The 25,255-nt window shown below is 38.9% G+C and overlaps 2 protein-coding genes across 2 annotated transcripts in view; one reads left to right on the forward strand and one right to left on the reverse strand.

Moving 5' to 3' along the window:
- The window catches only part of TNNI3K (TNNI3 interacting kinase), a 310,118-nt gene that overhangs the window by 53,866 nt on the left and 230,997 nt on the right, over positions 1–25,255 (reverse strand). The window contains exon 22 of the mRNA XM_059689176.1: positions 20,984–21,093. Coding sequence (XP_059545159.1) covers positions 20,984–21,093 — 110 coding nt within the window. The remainder of the gene's footprint in view (positions 1–20,983; positions 21,094–25,255) is intronic.
- On the forward strand, positions 1,655–16,416 carry LRRC53 (leucine rich repeat containing 53). Its single transcript, XM_059686078.1, is given in 7 exon segments — positions 1,655–1,742; positions 4,107–4,922; positions 10,092–10,607; positions 13,394–15,585; positions 15,587–15,668; positions 15,671–15,691; positions 15,694–16,416. Coding segments are annotated over 7 exon segments (3,783 nt in total). The 3' UTR covers positions 15,762–16,416.

Consider the following 25,255-nt stretch of genomic DNA (forward strand, 5'->3'; position numbering starts at 1 on the left):
CAATTTGGAGGTCTTTTTTCCTCCCTCTATTTAGAGTTAGTTGAAGATTTAATTCAGTCTCATGGCTTTATAAAACAACTCCCAAATCTTTACATCTAGTCCAGTATTCTCGCTTCAACTCTAAACTTATACATGCAATTTCTAGTATTCATAGCAAATGGCAATTCCATCCTTTCACTTTCAGAGTGAATGGCAATTGGCAATTCCATCCTTTCACTTTCAGAGGCCCCAAACCATAGGATAATCTCTGAATTCTCTCTGCTATACTCTTGCCTCTAATCTACTAGCAAACCATACTCACTCTGCTTCAAATGTATGCAGAATCTGAATGGACAAGTAGTATATACAGTGGGGCCCTGACTTACGAGTGTCCCGACTAACGAGTTTTTCGAGATATGAGCCGTCTCTCGGCCAATTTTTTGCTTTGAGTTGTGAGCTAAAATTTGGGTTACAAGCCAGCTTCAGATACCCCACCGGTAGTTGGCGCAGCGAATGTCATGGTAAACACCACAACATCAGCCCAGCATCACCTGTCTCACTCGTTCACTTTTTGATTTGACATGTGAGTAATTTGAGTTACGAGCTCCATCATAGAACAAATTAAACTCGTAAGTCAAGGCCCCACTGTATATTGAATCAACCTTGCCCCATACAAGTATAAACTCTGGACAAAATACAAAAGATAGCTACCTGAAGGCAGTAGAGTGAACAAACACAGGTAGATTCTAGAAGAAAGTCAGTTGGAAGTAATATATACCTACATCACAAAATATTGTAACAGATAAATGAAGTGCTCTAAGTGTTTAGTAAATGTTAAATCTCACCATTATTTTGATGCCCTTTTAATCCTCTAATGAAATATTAACACCATTGTAATTTGATGTTTCAAAAAAGGCCATTCACCTAAAACATTGTCACTGATTGATTAAAAAAACTTGAAGCAAAGTGTAATAAAAACCCTCTACCCATAGGATAACATAGTTTGAAATAAAATATAAATAAAACACAAAATCATTCATTTTTATCATTAATTCAATAAGTATTTATTGGAAAACTTCTGTAGAACAGGAACTGATCAAGGCACTAGAGATAGAGCAGTGGAATACAATAAATCCCTGCACTTATGGGGTAGGCATTCTATGAGGGGATATAAACAATAAACAAATAAATATAAAAATATGTGTTAAGTCACTGGTGATAAGCTCTACGGAATAAATAAAGCAAGACAGAGAGTAGCCAGAATTAGCTTGGGGGCTCTGAATATGGTGGACATGGTGAAGGTGAAGACACTGGTCAATCCATGTGGAGAGAATGGCAAATGCTAAGTCCCTGAATGATGGTGTGCTGGGCCTGAGGAAGTCGGCTGGTCAAGTACTAATGAGTGTGTCCTGGAGGTGAGCTGTCTGAACTTACGGTCAAAGGCTTTAATAGTTTGGTTTAAATTCTATATACATTAGGGATTCTAGCCACTTATTTGACATCTTGTGAGAACCCAAGATGCTCTTTGAAAGGAAAAAAACAAAATAGATGCTTCAAAAAATTAAAAAAAAATGCTTCATAAGCTAAATATATTGAAATGATGGATAATACATGCCAACATTATGATGTGCATTATTTTTTGCTTTCAGGTGGATGGCTCATACTCTTTGCCATCATGCTGCGGTTGGTGGCGGCTTGCCCTGCATCATGTTCGGTGTGCACCAAAGACGTAACCCTCTGTCACCAGCTAACCTATATAGTAGGTAATAACACCAATGACTACAAAGCAGTGTTCCGTGTACCTGGCAAATTCATTGCCATGCTTTTCAATGTACTAACTGCTTTCTGGGCTCAGCCTAAAGAGGTAAACTTTTAAAGAGAAGCCATTCACAGTGACTAAAGACTGATAACATTATTTTATTTTCCTATTCCCGGTGGTTTCAACCAAACTAAAGGCTTCCAGAGGTAATTGAGATATTTGGCTATTACAAGAGAATACCACCATTTCATATAGCTACACTTTTCTTTCTAAAAGAAAAAAAAAATAGATCACTTTAATTATATTTTTGTCCACACTTTGTACAGATTTGAACTCCACCACTAGCTGGAAGAAATATCAATGAATCAGAAACCTGAAGTGCAATTGTTCAGCATTAGTAAGATTAAGTGATGTACCAGCAAAATAGATTATTATCAAAGTGCATCTAATTTTGAAAGTCTGGTCCTTTTTTATTGGTGGTAAATGAGCTGTAGAAATGCTAACAAGATGTGCTGCCTGTATTCATTACATATTGCTTGCTTAAGTCAACAATTTAATAAGACACCTTATTAACAAATTTGAGGCGAATGTGATTTACATCCTGATATCCAAGAAGAGATAAACAAGTTATAAATTCCACCAATGAAAAATTTTCAGGAATAAATCTGAGTTAAGATTGAGTGGAAGAAAATGATTTCTTTCATTTCTAAAATGGGAATTAAGAGGTAGCTGTTATTGCCATTCCTGACAGGAGAGAGAGACAGTTTCAAGGCTAGTTGGTTGGACACTGTTTCAAATCAGCACTGAATACATTTAAACACTAAACTCCCAACCTCTCAATTGGATTTCCTGACTTCACTACATATATATATATATATATATATATATATATATATATATATATGTTAAAAAAAAAAAAAATATATATATATATATATATATATATATATATATATATATATATTACCAGAGATAGCTGATGTCTATAAGAAACAAATAGTGCTCATTTACATTGTTGCACCTCTGTATCATCCTTCTCATTTACAGAATGCCAAAACTGTGAAGTTAAATTTCATAAACAGAGAAGTAAATGGATAACTTGTGCGTGGAGCATCCAGCTAGTCAAGAATTAATTGACAGAAGCAATAGTCTGTTCCCTCAGAGTGCACAGATTCCTAGAGGACTGGGGATCCATAGAAACTAAACTCCTTCAAACCATATCAAAAACAAGGATGAAACAAATGCCAAACTGTCCAGAATTAATTAGAATTCAAATAATCAGTAATACATGCTTTAAAAAACCCATAACTTAAGGTTGTTTCTGCTGCAAAGATGGGAGACATTCTTACAAAGAAGGCACTGTGAAAATCCTTTGTCTTTTACATTTTTTAATCTCTTTGTTTCAGGAACACAGTCTGAGTTTCATCAGGGAATTGTGACTTGCTTCCCTCATGGTTGATTGTTCTAATATCACCTGTAGACCTCCCAGGGACAATGGACCCTTCCATCCTTATGACAGTGTCATTTGCAGTCAAAACAATTTTAGCATGATAAAGATGTGTTACAATAACTCCTGATTATAATATATCTTTATTGAGTTAAAACGCTTTGATTTCTAATGACAGAGCAGTGATGGCTCAGAGGTGATTATGGTGAAGGGATTTAACAGTTGGAAGCCCTGAGTACCACCTGTCATCACATGACGGACTTTATTGGAGGGAACAGATATTAGACAGGAGGCCAAGATGGCCCAGACTATAATGAGAACCCCACTGACAGATCCTCGGGTTTGTCTGGAGAGAATATAGATCCTTTACCAAGTTGCCAACGTTTAGCCTGGAGCTAAAAAAGCAGACACCAGGGTTCCTTCTCACTCCCCGCCCCAACCCCCCAAAGCATACCTTTGTGTTTGAGAGAAAACAGACTGACTTCACAGCATAAATATACATTACCAGGGGAAAACTGGCCAGCAAGCTCAGACATGGCCTCGGCTCTTGGGTGAACCAGTACTGGGCCAGCGGGCTGGAGCAGTGCTCACAGGGAGGAAGCCTGAAAAGCCACCTTCAAAAACCATCCACGATGATAATCCCACACAATGAATTCACTTTGACATGTAAAGCAACAGATGGGTTTATGCTTCTCAAATAAACATGTCACCGTAACAAAGAATATAAAAATCCATCATTCTGATAAGGAGCCCGGCTTCCCCTTCAACTGAGAAAGCAGAGCATCGTTTCCATGTTGTGTGTTGTGCTGACCCAGGTGATAAGATTGCACACAGGGTGTTGATTATCCTCGCTCTCCACTGTCCTCCCCGCCCGCTTGGGTGTATCTTGCCTCTCTAGCCTGTGCTTTTCTTCCCCCACAGCAGCCCCTGTGACCACCAGAGTTTTGATCAGCACCGATGGGTCCCTCTCCTCTATAGAGAGCGCCAATCTGTCCCTCTTGTTCAACCTGGCCCTGCTCTCCTTGAGCAGGAACGGCATCCAGGCGGTCCAGGAGGACGCCCTGCAAGGCCTCGCCAAGCTGCGGACGCTGTTGCTGGAGCACAACCAGATATCCAGCGCTGCGCTGCCCGATCACGCCTTCAGCAGGCTCCGCAGCCTGCAGGTGCTGGCGCTGAGCAACAACGCCCTCCGCACCCTGCGTGGGGCCTGGTTCCGAAACACCCGGGACCTGACCCGGCTCCAGCTGGACGGGAATCAGCTCACTAATCTGACAGACGGTGCTTTTGGAGGCACAAATCTGCGCAGTCTCAGGCATCTGGATTTATCTAACAATTTCATTTCCTACATTGGGAGCGATGCCTTCCGGCCCCTGACCCAGCTGCAGGAAGTGGACCTTTCCCGAAACCGGTTGGCCCAGATGCCGGATGTGTTTACCCCACTGAAGCACTTAATCCTTCTGAGCCTGGACAAGAACCAGTGGAGCTGCACTTGTGATCTCTACCCCCTGGCCCGGTTTTTAAGAAGCTACATGAAGTCTTCGGCTCGCAAGCTCAGGAATGCCAAGGACCTCAGTTGCCAGCCATCTCCCGCGGCCGTGGCCGGTGCAAAGAGTGTGCTGAGGCTGTCGGACACCAACTGTGATGCCAGGGCTTCCAACCTCACTCTGGTTCTAAAGGACAGGAGTCCCCTCCTCCCGGGGCAGGATGTGGCCCTGCTGACGGTCCTTGTCTTTGCAGGTAGGCCAGGAAGTATGCCTTGCTCTCCTCCCTCCTCTTGTCCATATTCTTAACGTGCACTAAGTGATGCCTCCTCACCCAGGCAATCAGGAAAAGCAGGGCTTGTGGAAGGGAGAGTGTATCCACAGATGGAGGAGGATGTTAGCTGATCTGGCACAGGTTACAAGAATGTCCTGTTGCAGAGAAGCTGTCTAACATAGAGGAAACAACCTTGCACCAGAATTCAAGAGCTCTAGACCCGGTATAACTAGCACTGTGATCCTGAGTAAGTTACCTTGCTATGTAGACTTCAGTATTCTTGTTTGTAATGAGGGAATAGTATCTATAGTTTGTCAGTTGTCCATATGCCAAAGGGGACTGGTGTATTCATTAAGATGCTGGGAAAGAGGAATTAATAAAATTATGAGACATAGTTTCTTTCTTCAAGGCACTCACATATGTGTGCCCCTCTGTGTTGTGGTAAGATTCAGTGGGCTTTACCTAGTGCATGAGGAGATGCTATTAAGACAGTCATTGCACCCTGCTCTCCAGTGGTCATACAGCACAGTGACGAAGCACATGAGCTCTGCAGTTGGACGGCCCAGGTTTGACTCCTGGCTGTGCTCTTACGTGCTGTGTGGCTTTGGGCAAGTCATTTGCTCTCTCAGTACCTTGGATTTCTCCTGTTTGTGGTTTTGAAATACAAGATTTCTGTTTGTCTCTTTCTAAAACTTGGCCCATACCTTCCCAGACTGATGGAGAGGAAAATATTCAACACTTTAAATTTTTATGGTAATTAAAAAAAAAACTTAAATCATGCATCAGCTGTCATTACATCTCACTGAATGAAGGATATACAGTGATTCTTGGTGTCATTAGCGGAAGACCAAATCTGTGTGAAATTTCTGGAGTTATCTACCTCACTGTGTGTTTTACCCCTGTGCTTGCAGTGCATGGTAAAACCCTCTGCACCTCTGGTAACCATGGTGAGGAGACGTGTGTGTGTGTGTGTGTGTGTGTGTGTGTGTGTGTGTGTGTGTGTGTGTGTTGGGAGGAGAGGAGGTGGGCTCTGCAAATCTGGAATACCAGGGACCTGCATCCAGGACTGGTATAATGTATTTTGAATATGAACTTTAGATAATCATTCTATAGCTGATTTCCAGCAAATTAATTGAACATCAGGTTTTTAACTTCTAAGTTATACTTACAATCAGGAGAGATGGAGACCAGCACCAGGTCTAGACAAAGGAAGTACCACTAGCAGCAATCAAACTCACTCAGAAGTCAATTTAAATCCTCTAAGAAAGATAAATTGTTTTAAAAACTATGCAGCCATGTCAGTAATTACGTGTGCTAAGAAATAATTTACTATAAAAGAGAAACAATAGGGCAGTGGATAGTTTTTCCTTAAATGTGCTTCTTAAAATACTAGTGCTAGAAGATAATTAATAGATATTGCAATAAAAAAAAACACAGATGCACATATAAGCACATATGTTGTGGGGTTTAAATAGGTTTGGGCAACACTGGATTAAGCAAAGTGCAATGGGCTTCTTTTCTGCAGCATTTCCCATGGCCTTTCCTCTGCTAACGAGCATCAGGAATCTAACAGGAAGATATAATGCAGAGCATTGCTCAAACTTATTGACCATAAACCCTTTTTGTCACAGAAGATTTCACTGAATTATGTTTTGTAAGACATCATGTTGGAAATATTATAACAAGGGCAATTTTAAATATCTTTTAAGTATCTATTTTCAGAGAGGATTTTGCTAAAAGTTAACAACTCTGCATTAGTGCAGAGAAAGATACAAATTCTAAGGATTCCAAAGATTTTGTCAAAACGATAGGCAGCTTAATATGCATGAATAAGTTCGGATAAATTATAAATATAACTACATGCATGTTGTGTTATAGTGTGAAATTATAATAACATAATTTCCATTGAGTAATTGTTAAAGATACTGTATTGAAAAGACACTCTTATTTTACAAAACTCTGACTTTTGATATCAGTTTATTCCATTAAGATTCTAGTCCTTCTGAAGTAAAAGTGTGGTCACTTATCTATACCTCTAGATTGTGGCAAAAAAGACTTAGAACACTAATTTGGCCTCTGATTCAATTTTCTTCCTCAGTTATAGATAAATCATCATAATTAATAAAAATATAAATAATAAGATCAGTTAATTTAAAAGCAATAGGTGGTTATTTGGCACCAAACTCTGACATCTGGACACTTCTGTCTCCTGATGGGTAAACAGAGAAAGCTTTCATGAAGCTGTAGGGTAGTTTTAATACTTTAGTGAGAACTTATCATTAACTTTTTATTTTGTTTCATTTTTCCAACTCAGAAAGATTGTCAGAACACTTTTTAAAAATAGCAACAATGCCCATGGCAATGAAAACTCAACCATCTTCTTAATATCATGTTCAGTCCTCCTGCAAGCTTCATTGGCTGCTCTTGCTCTCTGCACAAACAGAAAATAACCATACCTGTCCAATGATGCAGCACTAACATCAACAGTGCTTCCTTCGCCAATCAGACACAATTAGAGGGGAAACTTTACCCTATAATCAGATTATGGCTATTCCATTTCAATGTCTGATGTACATATTTAAGACAATTTAGGTATTTTCTTTTGTTGTTTGGTTTCATACCTGCATCAGTCATATTCTCTTTATGATTTGTTTTTTGGAATTTGTTTTACCTAACAGCTGACTGTTGTAGGACATATAGGATAATACAAAACTTAAATAACAGCAGCAGCAATCATAAGCATAAACCACAGAGACTATTCATTGAACTTTACTATATGAAAACACTGAAACATGCCACGTATATTATTCATTTAATCTCTGGGTGGTATTAATTATCCCCATTTGGCAGAGGAGGAAAATAAGGCTCAGAGAGGTTAGAAAACTTGCCCAAGGGAAGTGTCAGAACAAAGCTTTGAATCCTGAGTTTTCTTACTCCATGTGAGAGAGACAGTGTATCGGAAATTATATTATTTTCATACATTTTTAACATCTGAAAACCGAAGCCCTCCTTTGGAATAAATCAAACTCCAGGAACTGGCAATAAAAATATTCTGATCTAACTTTTGCTGCTACTTTCCAAAAATGTTGTGTCTTTAATAGAAATTAAATTATTTCAATATGTTCTAGCACTCTCTGAGACTGTATTGCCAAACAAATTAAAATGTACGTATAAGACCTCAAGATCTAGTAAACTACACAAAGTTTGGAGGATTTTACCAGAAATTGCCATTCTTTTTGGCTAATCTTTATCTTAAACAGAGAAAAAAGGAAACAACCATGTCTGACACCTTCCTTTTTCTTTCACGTTAAAAAAATATCAACATGTTTCCATTAAAGTTATCTGCCATGGAGAGAACCAGGCATGATGCAATGAGCCTAGAGTGCTATCATCTCATTCACATCTCTATCATCCATGCATCTGGAAATGTCATTTACAGAAAACGGAATCCTCTGGGGAAATTGACTTTCCCAAGGTCACACAGCAAGTTATAGTCAGAGCTAGCTTTAGATATGTTGCTCCTAAATCAATACTGACACCACGTCCTCCTGATCACCATTTTGGGGATTTGTAAGATTAGACCACTCATCATTATCAGAATTCATAAACAGAATTCCTCTGTTTATTTAAGAATATTCAATAAACATTTCCGGAGTACCTCAACTGTGCCAGAGTTATGAACACTGGAGATACAATGTTGAATAAAATAAAATGTTCATTTTCTCATAGTGCTTAATTCTATCAAGGAAAGACAGACAGTGGACAGGAAAAAAGTGAGCAGAATAATTTTTACTGTCTTAGATGCTAAGATTCAAGGAAATCACTGTGAAATAGAGGGACATGAGGTATAAGTCATAGCCTTTGGTTTGAGCATGTAGGTGGTTGATGATGCCATTTGCTCAGATCGGAAACAGCAAGGAAGAAACAGGTTATACTCCACACTTGAGTATGAAAAACATCAACTTTAAAATGTTATTCAGAGGAGAAGCTATACCTACATAGGATAAGAAATGACAGTTCCAGGCTTTCTAACTTAGATGTTAATCATTTTGTTGTGGAAGTTCATAGAAGGGAGGGATTTTTGCAAGATTATAAAAAGAAAACATATCAATACATTTGGAGGTATTGATTTAGATTTTAAAGGGTAACTAAAATTCAAATAAACAGAGGTAGGAGAAGGTATCACAAGCATCATCAAGAGCGTACACAAAGGCTTAGAAGCACATTTTAAGACTAATAAATTGAAGAGTTTGAGAAATAGTGTTTGAATGTGAAAAATAATGAGACACAAGGTTAGGAAGGGAGGCCATAGCCTGTTGCACCAAGTCTTGAATGTCAAGGAGTTTGGTCTTTTGTAGTTGGAAGCCAATGAAGGTATTCTGAGCTAGGGGTGAATCTTTAGGGATGCTCAAAATACAACAATACCATGTAGAATAAATTTTCTTTTTGAGGAGGAGATCATGGTATATGATCATTTCAGGGTATATCCTTAATATGGACTACTTTAGAGATTGGCTATGGGATTGAGAAATAGGAAATTTGGAATTAAACTGGTTTCCACAGGCAGGAAAAGAAGTCTAATGCAGGAATTATTTAAATCAAGTGAATTTTAGTCCATGTAAAAAGCCTTTTTATTTTTTTGCCCAGCCGGCATGGCTCAGTGGTTGAATGTCGACCTATGAACCAGGAGGTCATGGTTCAATTCCCGGTCAGGGCACATGCCTGGGTTGCGGGCTCGATCCCCAGTGTGGGCTGTGCAGGAGGCAGCCGATCAATGATCCTCTCTCATCATTAATGTTTCTATCTCTCTCTCCCTCTCCCTTCCTCTCTGAAATCAATACAAATATATATTTTTTAAAAAGCCTTTTTTTTTCTACCAAAGGCATTCCAGATAGTATTGTGATTTTTTTTGGTGTTTTTTTTTTTTTTATCATTTTAAATAGACACAAAGTAAAGATCCAAATGAGAAAACAGAACATCTCGATAATATCACCTTTGTCTGAACTGACATGTTTCCACATGGTGATAGATCTCCCATCCACTCAGATGCCCTTTAGGCCATCAACCTTGATATCTGTGGATTTCACATCTGGTGACTTCTATGTTTCTTCCTCTGATGTTATGTTTTAATGGCCTCTCTATTTGTCGCAGGGGCTGTTGGTCTCACTTGCCTAGGCTTAGTTGTATTTAACTGGAAACTCCAACAAGGCAGAGCAAATGAACACACATCAGAAAAGCTTTGTTGCAGAACCTGTGGCGAATCCCTGTGTGCTCATGAGGCAAGAAATTACCACGCTAAGGGATACTGTAACTGCCACTTAACTCAGGAAAAGGAGATAAAGGTCATGTCCATTGTGGGGTCCAGAAGGGAAATGCCACCTTTACAGGGAAGCAGCCATCAAGCATCACTGACCTCTGAGTCCACGGCCCTTGATGAACCATTTAGAAACCTGAAAGGGAAGGATCAGGAGGCCGGCAGCACTTTCCTTGGCCTCGGTGGCAGATTGCTGCAGTCAGGATGCTCAGCGCCTCCTGGGAACACGGCAGTTGTTAATGAAGCAGGCTTACTTCCAAGACATTGTCCAGAGAGAGCTGAAAATCTAAGGGACCTCGAGCCTGGGGAAGTCCAAGCTCAGATGCTCCCACAGTACGTAACAAGAACAATAGGTGAGTTGTCTGGTTTGAGAAAATCCCACTCCATTTAAATTCCTCTGAAGCAGTAGCCTCTTGGAATTTCCTCCACAGGAGAATAAAAATCAACGTAGCACAGGTCTATTCCTTTTCTAAAAAACCTGTGTGTCTGTGCATGTGTGTGTACATGTATGTGTTTGTGCATGTATGTGTGTTGTTTGCATGCATACATGTGTATGCATTTGTGCGTGCATGTGTGTTGCTTACATGCATGCATGTATATGTGTTTGGGCATGTATGTGTGTTGCTTGCATGCATGCATGCATGTGTATGCGTTTGTGCATGCATGTGTGTGTGCATGTGCGTTTGGGGTGAGAAAACTCCCCACCCTCACAGCAGCTGGGAGTACTTCCTGTGCCTGTTGTAAAGAGAACTTCGTGATCCAACACCTAACAATGTGAAAAAAAATAAAAGAACCCTTTTAAATAGCAATAGTGCTGTTAAGATTTATGGGAGGCTGAATACTGGCTTCCATTCCAACATCCTTCGAGCTCTAATGCCAATTCTGCAGTAAGCAACCTTCCCAGAGCATGACATGTTAGAAGAATGGGCCTTCTCATGCTAGTGATTCATTTCAGGAATGATGTCAAGACACATACTTTGCTTGCTGAGCTGTCAGCGATGATAACTTCCCGGTCCAGGGAAAGTCAGGACTTAATTCATTGTCCCATGTTGGGAGCCAAGCGAATCTGGCCATGACATCTCCCCACTGTACATGGGCGATGTCAATATTTAGGTGGAAGCAATGAATTAAATGTCTTCCTTTTTCTTCCTGAATAGTAAGGCGATGCTTTCAGGCTCAGCAGTGAAAACTTTGACAGCTGCTCTGTAAAGAGGCTCCTGTCATTTATCTGAATTGGTTTACAACAAGCAGAGCTTTCTCTCAGAATCTGAATGACAAGGTACTCGGTGCACCAAGAAATTCCTGCCATGGGGACCTGGGCCTAAGGATGTATTTGGGAACAATGTGAAAAGAAATAAAACTGGATGTTATTTCACGTGCAGCATAAGGCAGGGTGTGAATTTATTCCATTGCATTCCCAGATTCTAGTTTTTACTAGTTTCTGGGGACCGATGATTTGACTCAAAAGAGGAATGGCTGAGGAAAGAAACATCTGCCATAAAAATCAGATCAGATTGGTTTATTTTATAAAGAAAATAAGCTCTTAGCCTTTTGATAGAATCATACCTTAGCCATATGTTTCATTTTAGCTTTGCCCAAGGCCTTAACTTCTCTGTGGGAAAATCATACCTCAAAGGGAATATGGCCTCTTAATCATTTAACACCCCGTCCCCTGTTTCACACAGAGAACAATGGTCGGCCAGACCAATATGATTACTTTTAAGAAAGATTTGAAATCTTGTTACATGCCAGGCCTTGTACGAAAACTGGAGAGGACAGGTATGTGAGGAGAAAACAACCAAGGCCATCCCCGCCCCAGAGCAGACATCAGGAAGAGGCAACACCACTCTGATGGTGCCTTCTAATCTGGAAGCAGAGAATTATAATGTTTCAGGGGTACAGGAGACTTCAGAGAGGATCTAGTCAGAGTTCTTCATATTTATCTCTGAGTCATAGAACTCTTGTTAGAATGTGATAAAGCCTCAAACTCTTTCTCTGGAATAATTTTATACCCACATAAATTTTACGCCGCATAAAGTTATATCCACATAAAGTTCCCATCTAGTCTCATCTTCTGATATCCAGACAGTAAGTGGCTTCTCCAAGGTCACCTGGGAAGCTGAAGGCAGACCTTCGATAATATTAGATGCTAGTCTGAGGCGTAGTTCACCTCCTCCTTTCTATCAGTGAACAGAAATACTTCTTTCTTCCTCTGTATAAAACCAACAATTTCACAAAATTGAAAAAGTATACTGATAAGATGCAGTTTTAAACTTCATATGCACTGTGGTTAAGAGGATAGGGTTTAGTATCAGACAGACCTGGGTCCAGTGGTGCCCATATCATTAAGGTGACATGTGACTGGCAGAAAACATCCAACCCCTCCAAGCTTTTCTTCTTTCTTCATTTGTAGAAGTGATAGGTTAATAGGATTTGTCCAATGGATTAAGATTCCCTTGATTATTAAATGAGATAATGAATGTCCAATATTTAGCACAGTGCCTGACTCTTAGTAATGTTTTTGTCATTAATATTATTTAACATGTGTCATTAACCTGCACCATGTACAAGTACCAGACAGAGATTTTTGTAACACAGATCAGGCCATATTCTAACATTATTATTCACGTAGCAGAATACTGCATTAAGTGTTGGGATATTAAGCAGTTTTTGATTGATCCAAGAGCATCACAAGTATTTTTCTTTTGTTGTTAAAACTTAAAACTTCAACATTACTCAATATTGTATTATATTCTTTCTAATATTTTGTTCCAACTGAGAAATGAATGCAGAAAAAAATACTACAGCTATTAGAAAAAGATTTAAGATGTAAGTATTATTCGTATTTAAAACTAACTTAACTAATTAAAATATGTACAACTCTGAACATTTTTATTTCTAATTCCATAGCTTTTAAGTCAGCATCCCAACTGATTAAAATGTGACCATAGAGAATGCCATTGCAAACACACCAAATTGCCATATGTCCTTTGTGGGTTTGGTTAAAATTAGAACATATTCAAGAATTGCCATAATCAGAGGAATAATTTTTACACCTTAGATAAGGTTTCTAAGCATCTGTTTGGTTGGGTCATAAAACTCTGCTCAGTGTTAAATTCCTGCATTTATTGTTCCGCAGATATCAGCAGTGACATATTTAGTAGAAGATATGCAACATCCGCTTCAGCCTTGGCAAGAGAAAGTCTTGAAAAGCATTTAACAAATGAGTCATGGCAGCCTCCAATAGGAAAAGGAAACAATGGCTTAAAACCTCACAGGCAGCGGCATTTTATTACAGGCTCATCATCCCAGCCTTGTGAGCCTGAGGGACACTCTGTACAAAAGATCTTACACAAACATAGGTCAAAATACGACGATCCTTGTGAACTGTTAAAACGGAGCAGGCCTAAGTATTTTCAGCCAAACAATGCTCTTATTTGTAAATATGTGCCCTATGACCAATTTAATGATTATGCAAAAGAAAGGAAGCCAAATCATCGAGAACATTCAAAGTCTGAGAAAGAGCAAATCCAAATTTATAGAGCCATAGAGAAATTCCTCATGAGTGAAGATAACATGAAGTTAACAGGGTTATCGACAAACATCAAGAAAACATATTCCCCTAAGCATGTTAGCTCCCATGATCCTGGTTTAGTTGAAAAAAATAGGTTGGTGATATCAACCGAAGCATCAACCCATTCGAAACAGCAGAAAATTCAAAGTAAGCACTTGACCAACTTGAATCTCAAAGAATCCAGCAGTCCCCGAGAGAGCACGGAAGGAGGACGATGGTTTACTGATGGACAGATTCCGGAAAAAAAGAGGCGCGGTCCATCTGACCCCAGAGGGAAAATTAAAAAGCAAAACTTAAGGATCAAATTAAATTTACACCCTTTCAGAAAAGTCAGAGTCCATCCAGAAAAGTCCTTGCCGGAACTTCCAAAGAAATGCAAACAAGTACTGCTACCTGCTAATACACTATCCAAAGCTTCTGAGAGAGGAGCCAAAATAAACCTCCTGTCCTCTGCAGATTCCCCCCACCAGCCAGAGAGTAAAGATTACGTTGCAGTCACTTCAAAGAGGCTGCCTCTCCAGCAGGCCCCGAATCAGACCCCCTGTTACAATAAACTCACCAAAGAGGCCCCTCTTCTCAACGCTACCAGCTCATCCGTGGTCCCCCAGGGCTCCGCGGAAGGCCACTGTCAGCCTCCTGGCCTCATTCCCGATGGAAACCCTGTAGTAGGGGCTGGGCTCACACCCCAGGCAGCTGGCCATAGGCACCCACACTCTCCATTCTCAACTGAGCAAATGGAGGGTGCCACTCACCTCACGTTGGTAGCTTCTAGTTATTTACCAGCTTCTCCGGAAAATACAGGAAGTGATCTTTCAGCATCTGGCCATCCCAGGGGGGCTGCCAAGCCAGAGGCAGCAGAGCCCACAGAGCACACAGAGCAGGACACATCTATGACCAGGGAGCTAAATCCGGTTTCTTTGTCCTCAGGGCATCAAACACAACTTGTCGGTGTGCACAAGACTGACACCTACACAGAACAGGCTGTCGATCAAAATCAAATGTTACAACATGCGGTGCAACAATCAAGTAATGAACAACTTGGAAACGAAGAACAAACGTTACTGACAAAACCCCAAATATCACATCAGATGATGGAGAGTTGTGTTATGGATGAGGGAACTGATATAGAAAAAATACTGCCTAAAACAGAAACGTATGATTCTGCTCTCATTCCCCAAACACAATCCAAGGACAACCTAACATTTATGAAGACAAATTCAGTTTGGTACCAAAATAGACTAGAACTTCCCAAAGATGTTGGCCCATCTCTTAGAACTCAAGGCATTTGGCATCTACCCAATAGTAGCAAAAAAGACACTGACCGCACACATGCATTGCCCAGAGATGATGGAACCGAAGCGCCAGAGATAAAAATAGTAGGGAAAGAGGAGGGAGAAATGCATGATAAAAGCAAGTCAAATTCTAGTTTGTTAATTCAGACCAGACAGAATACCTTAAAAAGCACCACAAAAGAAAAGTAGCAAATTTGGGAAAATGGAAAAAGTCAAACTCTTGTATTACATGGTTCAAGTTCTGTTGAGACGACAATTACAGCTGAGGATTTGAATATCATGAGTTCCCATGAAACCAAAAATAGACTACCTTCTAGTGAAATAGATCTTCAAATAAATAGTAACATGCACGGTTTGAGACAGGCTCAGAAAATTCATCCAGATAAAGATAACAGTGCGCCCAGAGAAGGCGCGGTGACAGTGGAGATACATGAAGCACGTCCCCTCTTACCACAGTTAAAAGACATTTAGTTTTGAGGCAGAAAATGAGGTGCCTCTAATTCCTAGAAGAATAAATGAAGCTGAAAACTCTGCTCTAAAACATACCCTGATCCACCATCTGCAGAATATGCCATACATCACCTTTAGAGGCAGAACAAAGTGAACAAAATAACTCAAATAATAATCATGTTCTACCTTAGCTTTCTTCAAAAGGACACGCAAACATCCCCAGCCTTTGCATGCATTTCAAATGCATTATTTTGGAGGGAAAAAAAAAAATCCTCAGTAACTCTGTTATCAGTGAAATAACAGTACATGCTTGAATAGAACGCAAAAATCAAAGATGGAGCCACCGGATGTGTTTGACACAATTAATTGAGTTTTCTCCTCTAAGGAATGGGAAAATGGGAAGGAAAAGTATAGCCTAGTCCTGGAAAAGAAAGAGAATTAAAAAAAAAAAAAAAAAGCTTTAAGCAAATGAAAGATTAAAGATGAAAAAAGTACTTGAGCAGATTTACACTTGATGTTTATTTTATGGAAATTACTATACACATCTCAATTAGCGGTATTACAATATTGCTTTCTACAGAGATGATTATATATTCATATTTGCGCCTGATCTGCTTTCCTAATTGTGGTATGAAAATAAAAACTGAGCTTTGCTTGTTAACTGTAGTCGAGCTGATATGCATATTGGTATATTTCAGCTATTGGTGACTGCTCTGTTGACAATTATGGTAGGTCTTAAGTAGAAGTCTTTAAAACCTGTTAATTCTCTAAGAGAAAAAAAAACAAAAAACCCACACACACACTTAAGGATTTCTGTAAAATCCTTTAAATCCACTAGGTGGAGATCTTGGCTTCAATCATTTTAGAAGAACAAATGGAGCTTCAAGATCAACACAATGGGTCCTGAACAAAAGGAATTTTAAGGGGCTTTATTGCCAATTGTTGTTAACTTAAGATTTTGAAAATAAATAACCCATTAACATATAAGTTTCAAGGTTTGATTTCTTTAATTTAGCATGCCACTATTGTTTGGTGTGAGTACTCCTTATGTACAGAAATTAAATGTGCTTATAAATATTAGATTTAAAAGTAATGGCAGAATAAGCATCTCACATTCAATGCTGCATTTATTTAAAAGATAGAGGGGTACTCAAATATCCCAGTAAACTGTTGAAAGCATATAGTCAAGGCATAGACTATTTTACATTTCATATTGGGGAAAAAAGAAGGTTGCAAAGGCAACTAACTTCCTTTTCACCTCTTTATCTATCTAGGTCTCTATGTCTAACAGTTGGCAATATTATAAAGCTTAAAAGATGATTAGAACCATGTAAGTGATGCTTACATGCCCCACCTACCTTCTGTTTTCTTTCCTATTCAAAACTGCCAGCAAATGACAATTTTCTTATTTTGAAAGTCCCTAACTTTACGATCTCTCTTTCTTTCTCTTTTCTCCCAGGATCCAAAATTTTCTTGGTTATAACTTCCAACTCCTCTCCCCTCTATTTTTGTTCTGACTCTCTGCTTGAGCTTCCATCCTGGGCCATCTGTCTGCCTCCCCTGTTCCCACTTCATTTTGTTAAGCACCTTAAGGTGAGAGGAGCGTCTCTGCTGGCTTCTTGCCCAATAACTTTATTCTAATTGACAGCTCCCTCAGTTGTGTAGAACAGGTTATTTTTTCCCTTGTTAGTTATCTTTTCTTTTTCCTTTGCTTATATGTTTAAGCACCTTCACCTTCATGCAGAGCCCTTGGTTTTGTTCTCCTCTCGCTGCCAACAATATCCCTGATAGCTATGGGCCTAATGAGTGCTCTGGTCCCTGGCAGCGTCTCAGAAGTCCGGGATGACAGTGCTTGGACTCTTTGCTCTCTTCCATTTCCTAAGTCCAGTCTTTCACCTCCTTATGATGTTCCGTCTCCTTTGAAGTAGTTCTCAGGTTTCCCCCTGCTTCTGAATCCCCATGGTAACCATTGTAGTCTTTGTGTTGTAATCAACTGGATTACTGCACTAGCAGCCTCGCTGGATGCTCTGACTTCAGTGTCTTTTGCTTCCGTTCAGCCCACTCGTTCTTTGTCTTTATGGAGCACAAATTACCTGGGGCGCTTGTTAAAATGTGAGTTCCCACTCCGTGGCAGAGATTTGGTTCAGTAGATTTAGAATAGGGCCCCAGAATCTTCGTTTTAACAAACATTCCAGGGTACTCTGGAGCATGTAATATGCAGCCCACACATGAAGAAACAATGCTTAGCTCTTTGAAAGCACACTAGCAGGTAATGCAGTGCCTGCCTCACTATGGAGCTACATACACTTCTTCAAATGAATAAATATCTCGTACCACACTGAGATGAATTTAAAAAATGACCTTTTAATCATGTTTCTTTCACTGCTTTCGAGACAAAAATATACTTGCCGATAATTTCAGGTCCAGATTTCCTATGCTGGTTTCCAAGGCTTTCTAAAATCTGATCCCATTTTACTATGAGGACTTTCTCCCACCTCTCACTGTTTTTCAATAAGCATTCCCATCTCCAATAGGCTGGCATTTTCATTTTCTTTTATCTTTATGGATCTTGATTATGGTTTATCTTTATGGGTCTTCACTAAGAAGACACACATGCAAAACAGTAAGGTGCCTTGAATTCAAGAATTGAGTCAAAAATAGACATAAGAGAAAAAATGAGTAGTGAAGTTGATGATCTAAAAAATAATGACCAGGACAGCATGTTGTTACTGTCTTAGATCTAAAGATGAATTGTTTCACATGGTGTCTGGTATAAGCCTTAACCCCTCAGTGGCTACCATGTTTCAATAACTGAGTCTCTCCCCTGTGTATTCTCACAACAAATCTGCACATGTTCTCTTTTTTGTGGACTGTTTTTTTGTTTGCTTGTTTGTTTTTGTTTTTATCTCTCACCAACCACCTTCATTGAGCAAATTACTGTTTACGTTTATGATCTCAGTTCAAATGTGGTTTCTTCCAGGGAGCCTTATCTGGCCTGCACTAGCTCTGTGTTCCCCACTTGCTAGTATTCTTTAGTGTGTATTCTCATCTAATCATTTTTCCTCTATCTTAGCTTGTACTTTAAAAAATGTTCATATGCTTATCTGGTTAATCTTCATTTGACCGCTAGGCCTTAAACTCCATTGAACGCATATCTCCATGGAACCCCAGCACCTATTCCTGGGGCTGCATACAGTAGAGACTCAATAAATGATTGTTGGAGGAAAGAACGAAAACTAGCCCATTGTTCCCTTTTTCTTCCCTATCAGCCTACTGACATGGTGAGGCCCGTACTGGGCCATGTAATGACGACTCAGGCATGTCACATACAGAAGAAGATCAATTTCATAATGCTGAAGAGGATACCATAACCAACCCAGAGTCCACCTGAGTGACAAGCCCAGATGTTGCCAATTGGTGACTTTAATTTCCTACTCTGCTTTCTCCTTATTCTCTTCCCTGAACCTCATCCCCAGAGCCCAGACCTATGTTTGAAAGTCTTCACTGCTTAGCAATAAAACATTTCCACCAAGTACTTGATTTTTGGCTTCTTAGTGTATATGTGTGTGTTAGTGTGTATAATATATTCCCTCTTTTGGCTCTATTCTGGTTCTCTTTATCATTTCCCAATCTGTTACTTAGGCATCCATTCTACCCCCAAAATACTTTTAGAAGCTTCCAATGACTGGCTTTTATCCCCAAATTAAAACTTCCATATGTCCCTTACCTATAATCATGAAAAGTCAGTTCATAAAAGCAAAAGGGATTCCCTGGACTGTTCTTTTGTGTTATACCTTGGAAGAGCTCATATCCCACATACAGAAGGAAATTCTGGAGTAGGTATCTGGCATATTTATTTCTAGAAAATATATCTAAAGTTCATATGGAGAGACAAGGAAAGCTTATCCCAAACTATCTTAAGTCATGTAATTTTTAAGACATGTTTTTCTGGACATCAAAGTACAGATGAGATGATTGGAGGCACTGATAAGCAACAGTGATATTCATTCATTTACTCAACAAATGTTTTTAAGCATCTACTAGGTATGGTTCTGGGTGCTGAGATTATAACAGCAAACTAAACAAAAGTAACACACAAAAACAAGTCCCTGATTTTATGAAGCTAACATTCTGGTAGTGAGAAAAGATTCTACACAAATAAATATGTAATCTGTCAGATTAAGTGGTCAGGAATAGAAGTTATTTCTTCTGAGATACTCAATTCATGTCCCATAATGGTCTTCATTTTTCTTCATAAGAGTTCTCTGTGCACTTGTGGGATTGAGTATGGACTTGGCCTGGGTTTTGCCTTTTGAAAATAGGAAAGTTGCCTTCTCCTTTCTAACATCTGGACTGGGGCTTCTTCTATTTCTCCTGTGGTGAGATGCTTCCTGGGATAACAATAGCCTCCCTCCCTTTTTCTGCTCCTTTCTTTGTCAAAGAGAGATAAAGTGCCTGGGAAGGATCAGAAACAAAGACCTATAAGAAAAAGACAGCAATAACTAGGGTGGTTGGAGCTGGATGAATAAGGGCTGTTAGGCCTTTCTGTATAAGGAGCTCCAGTGTGAAGAATGTGAACTAATTCTCTCCACTCAGAAGAATCAATGTGGACTGACGTCTAGACACAAGGAATTCAATCGACAACAAAACCGACTGTCAGAGGGACTCTTAGACAATGTACTAAACTGTGCTCTCAGGAGAGAAGTTATGGAATCTCCTCCTTTGTCAGTCTCTGAGGACAAAGTAGACATCAGTCAGCCTGGTACAAAGAAGAATCCTTTCCTGCAGACAGATGGTCTGCAATTTCATTCTGGGATTATGTGACTATTTCCTTCTACTCTCTTAGATCAATGATCATATTTTAAAATGGTTACATATTGTATTTTACTTATTCCTTCCATAATATCAATCCCTTCATTTAAACTCTAAATCTATGCTCTTAACCACTTTATCACAGCCACTCAGAGAAGGACTAGGGCCAGTCTGCTGCCTCCTTCTGGACCCAGTGCTGTAGGGCCCTCTTGCCCCGGGGCCTCTGCCCCAAGGCCCACATCTCGGCTAAACTTGTGTTTTTGTTGTTGTTGTTTTTGTCTTTTTCCAGAAAATGACTAAATGTGGCTGAAGCGTAGTTAATAAAATTGCAGCTGAGATGAGGGTGTGAGTCATCTGTCATCCCCTGGTTTTTCTTTTACTAATCAGCTGTGAGAAACATTTCAAAATCAGAGAGCAGCAGCAAAGAAATATGAGATACTCAGACTTCTTGAGGCAATTAGTGATGAAGGAGCAGAAGGCAGATCAGTCTTCCTGCCTCGACAGCCTTAAAATACACCCTGAAAGAAGACTTTGGTGTTACACTATTTGTGACAGATTTTGACCATAACACATTTTCTAGGAGGAAATAGAAATGACTCACTTCAGGACATGCATTCCACCCTCGCATCAGCAGAGATGAGATGGGCTTGGGAATCGAATAGCCAATAGGAGGTCTGATGTGGTGGTAAGCCATGTCTGCCGCTGCTGCCGCTGCAAACCAAAGGATCACGTCAGTTTTGAAGCTCACAGATTCATTTCAAGAAACATATGAACAAGCAACAATAATCAAGGATCAATCTGTACATTGTCAGGAGAGAATCAAAAAGAATTCTATGATTATTTTTAAAGGGTAAACAAAACATTGGATAATTTGATACTGAAAGTGTATCTTTTTAAATTCATTCATTTGGTTGTTCAATCAACAAATAGTGAGCAGAAGGAATATAAACAGGAGCAAAGGAGCATACAAAGGAACATGCAAATAGCAAGTGATTGAGTGTGTGTGTCTGAAGGATAGGGTAGGTACATAATGTTATAGGAAATAACGACTGGAAGGCAGACTGGACCAGACTGTACAAAGCCATAAATCTCAAGCTAATGAGCTTACTCTATACATAGCAAGACATGGGGTGCCACTGAACTTTGCACTTTGAATAACTTGGGCAATATAGGTTATTTTTTTAAGCTCAAATCCCTAGTTACAAGAATGTTAGGATTTTAATTTTTAATATTTACAAATATTAAAAATATCAGAGACTTCAGATTCATCTTTTTAGCTAAGACCACTCATTGATTGAACTCCCTGGTGCTGCCTGCCTGTTTGGATTTCTAAATATTGCTCATCACGAACTCCCCATTACTGTGTTATGATTCTTGGGACTTTGCTGCCGATTACTGATTGCTGATTATTTTTCTGTTCTGCAACTAGTGATTTCTCTACTCCCTTGGAAACCAAGCTGATAGCTACTTTTATTAAATACATTTTGTATCAGGCATCATGGTATTTACAGACATAAGCTCTTCCAATCCCTCTAAAAACTGAGCAAGGTATGGTGTGTGTTACTGTTATGTGTGGGGTGTGTGTATATAACAAGGTTTCAATTTAGAAAAAAATTAAATATCACTAGTAGTTGCTGCAGCCCATAGTTCTAGATTCCATGCTCTCTTCAGCTACTTCACATTGAAAATACTTTGTGAACAACACATGAAGCTCTTTTTATTCCCTAGAAAGACTGCTCTGAACCAGTGGGAGGCTAAAGATACAGGGCATTGCTGCTTCCTGTCTTCTAGATTGTGATGTCATAAGCTTCTGTCTATGTCTTAGTGCCTTGAGGTCTGACCTCACCCACTACTTCTCCATCTCAGTTTTCTCCAATTAAATTCTGTTTATAGATCTGATCTAGTGAAATTGTATGCAGTGTAACTTAGTATTTATGGGTCAGTCAGAATTAGTATCTAATTTTGCCAAATGTAAAGTTTATACTTATTCTTTGTAGAACTTTAGAAAATTAAGAGAATTATAAAGGATAAAATTTTATTCAGAGGAAACAAGTGCTAAAATATTTTGAATACTTCTTATATAATATTTATATAATTGAGTTTATGTCTAATATACAATTATGTAATACTTCCCCCCTTAAATTAAATATAAGCATTTACAATGTTATTAAAATTCCATGTTAACATATTTTTAATGACTCTACATTTAGTGTGATTTGCTTAATCATTCCTCAATTTTAAGTTGCTTAAATTTGGCTGCAAACACTTCAAAGAATGTCTTTTCAATATGACTTTCTTGATTTCACAGATTACTTCTGATATTTTGAGAGGTGAAATTAATATATCTAAGAGGATAATTAAAGCTGTTTAGTACATCCTGTTCAACTGTTTTCCTGAATAATTGTGCTATATTATAAATTCAATGCCAAGTGTGTAAGAAGGTTTTATTATACCTGCATCAGAATGAGGTTTTCCCACTTTATGATGGGCTCTGCTAATATGAGAGGCAAATATATCAGCTCATTTGCAGTTGTTTAAATTTTGTTCTTTGATAAATATAAGGCTTAACATTTTTCCAAACATTTGTTATTTGTCTTTAAAGTCTCAGTTCATGCCCTTTACCTGCCTACCATTTTAATATTTCATTTCAACAGCTGTTCTAATCATACAATGGTTTCAGATAGAGGGCAGTCAGAAATTTCATTTCCTCTTTTCTCTCCAATTCCTTTGTAGAATAGTAGCACTGTCACATTTGCCCACGATTTCTAGCACTATCAGATAGAGTTATGGTTGCTAACACTGAGGGGGGAAAAAGACCAATCAGATCATATGCAGCAAACTTAACATGACATAAAATGTGTCCTTTGTGTTACAAAAAACTAGGCATGTTAGGCTCCTTCCATCAGCTACTCTTGACTATCTTTCATTATTTTTAGAATGTGGTAAATAAATAAGCAAACAAACTGATGACCATTTGGAGACTGTTGAGCTGGAGCAGCTATAAGCACATAAACCAGTGTTGTGCACATATTTAAACTAATTATACACATCCTAATGGGTGGGGAGGGACTATTCATAAAGTGTGTTAAACTCAGATGCAGGTGCCAAACGTCTCCTCTGAAACTCTTTTAGACTCTGATATCAAGCATATAAAGTTACTTGTTTGCTTCTTGGCACTGCGTCTGGAAAATCAGTTTAAGATGAATGATATTTAATTCTTCATTATTCAAAGTAGATTCTGCAAGGCCTTGGCGTCTCCTTCTCGTTTTTGCTTTATGCACTCTTGGCAGTGGTACTACTCATTAGCCCCTCCGCCATAAAGCGGGCAATGCTACATGAGGGGTCATGGGATTGAAATTTGTCACCTTTGAGATTCTCTGTCAATCTTGCCTAAGTAGCCATGCTACACTAACAGCTGGGAAATTTTCTGGTATTCCAGATTCAGAAAAGTTACTGTAAGCTCATTAATCATATTTTACCTTGATTGCTACATGAAATATGTTAAATGATTTATGTAAATCTTGGTTTTTACTTTCACAAGGAAACTTTGCTATTAAAAGGGAATAAGGCTAAATATAAAAATATCAATAACTTTGTATTGAGCACCTATTCTTTCATCAGCACTACCCTGAAAGAATTATCAATAGTTTAGTAAAGCTTACAATCTAGCTTCTAGAGTAGGGCTATTGAATAGAATGTTTTGCAATGATGGAAATGTTACTCTGCGCCGTTCACAATAGCATGTGGCTATGAGGCACATAGAAATATGGCTAGTGTAACTGAGAAGCTGACATTTTAATTTAATTTAATTTTGATTAATATAAATTGAAATAGCCATGTGTGTCTGATGACGTCCATATCAGACAACACGATTCTAGAGCATCATTGTCTCTCACTCTCATTATCCCCAAAGAGGTTGAATTAAACACAATGTTGTGAGTCAGCCTCCAGGGTTTACCCAGCACTGCTGTCGATCTGTGGATGCCAGTGCTTCGTTATTTTTTAAATCAAAACATTATCAAGAAAAGCAAAGCTATGAATGGAGATTGCCAGGGTTGTCTCTTAAAAGAGGCCAGTGAAGAAGAGACCAGGCATTAAGCACAACATGTGATAACCTTCATTCATTTATTCATGTGAAAAAATGTATTGAACATTCTATGTGAATGATAGTAGGCGAAGAAAAAAATAAAGTGTTACAATTTTCAATAAAATATGGTAAATAGATGCTTAATTAATGAAGAAATGAGCTACTGGATTTTTCCTCTGTTTTTCATGGTTTCCTTGTGAAATGTGATTTCTTTTTCCTGGAGTCCTCTTCCCTTCCCTCTTTTCTTGCATTACATCTACTGTCACTTAGGTCATAGTTTAGATGATCTCTAAACTATGGGTATCCTTCCTGTGCCCTGCCACAGCACCCGGTACTGCAATGGCACTTAATGCTTTACACTGCATCACCTCTGCACTTGTTTGCCTCTGCAAATACATCACAAGTTTCTTGAGGTCAGTGACTGTGTGTTTTCACCATGGTATCTCCTGTGCTCAGCACAGTGACAGGCAATTACAAGGCATTCAATAGATATGCACTGAATGAATCAATAATGCGATAGTTCAAAATAAGGGTTCACTGAAAATAACATAAATCATGGTAAATAGAAGTCAGGAAACAGTATTTGTACAAACAAGTGAAGATGAAGGATTAATGCCAATTAATATCTTGCTCATTATTATGTTTTTAGGACCGAGAATAATTCCTATTCACCAAGAAACATTGCAGAATGAATATAATGTTTAGTTTAATATCAACTTACAATATAATTAGGTCAGTTGTTGAGATCTGGCAGCATATTTATTTCATAATACTATCTTTTGTTCA

The sequence above is a fragment of the Myotis daubentonii genome, chromosome 3 (assembly GCF_963259705.1).
Source record: "Myotis daubentonii chromosome 3, mMyoDau2.1, whole genome shotgun sequence".
NCBI classification, from domain to species: domain Eukaryota; kingdom Metazoa; phylum Chordata; class Mammalia; order Chiroptera; family Vespertilionidae; genus Myotis; species Myotis daubentonii.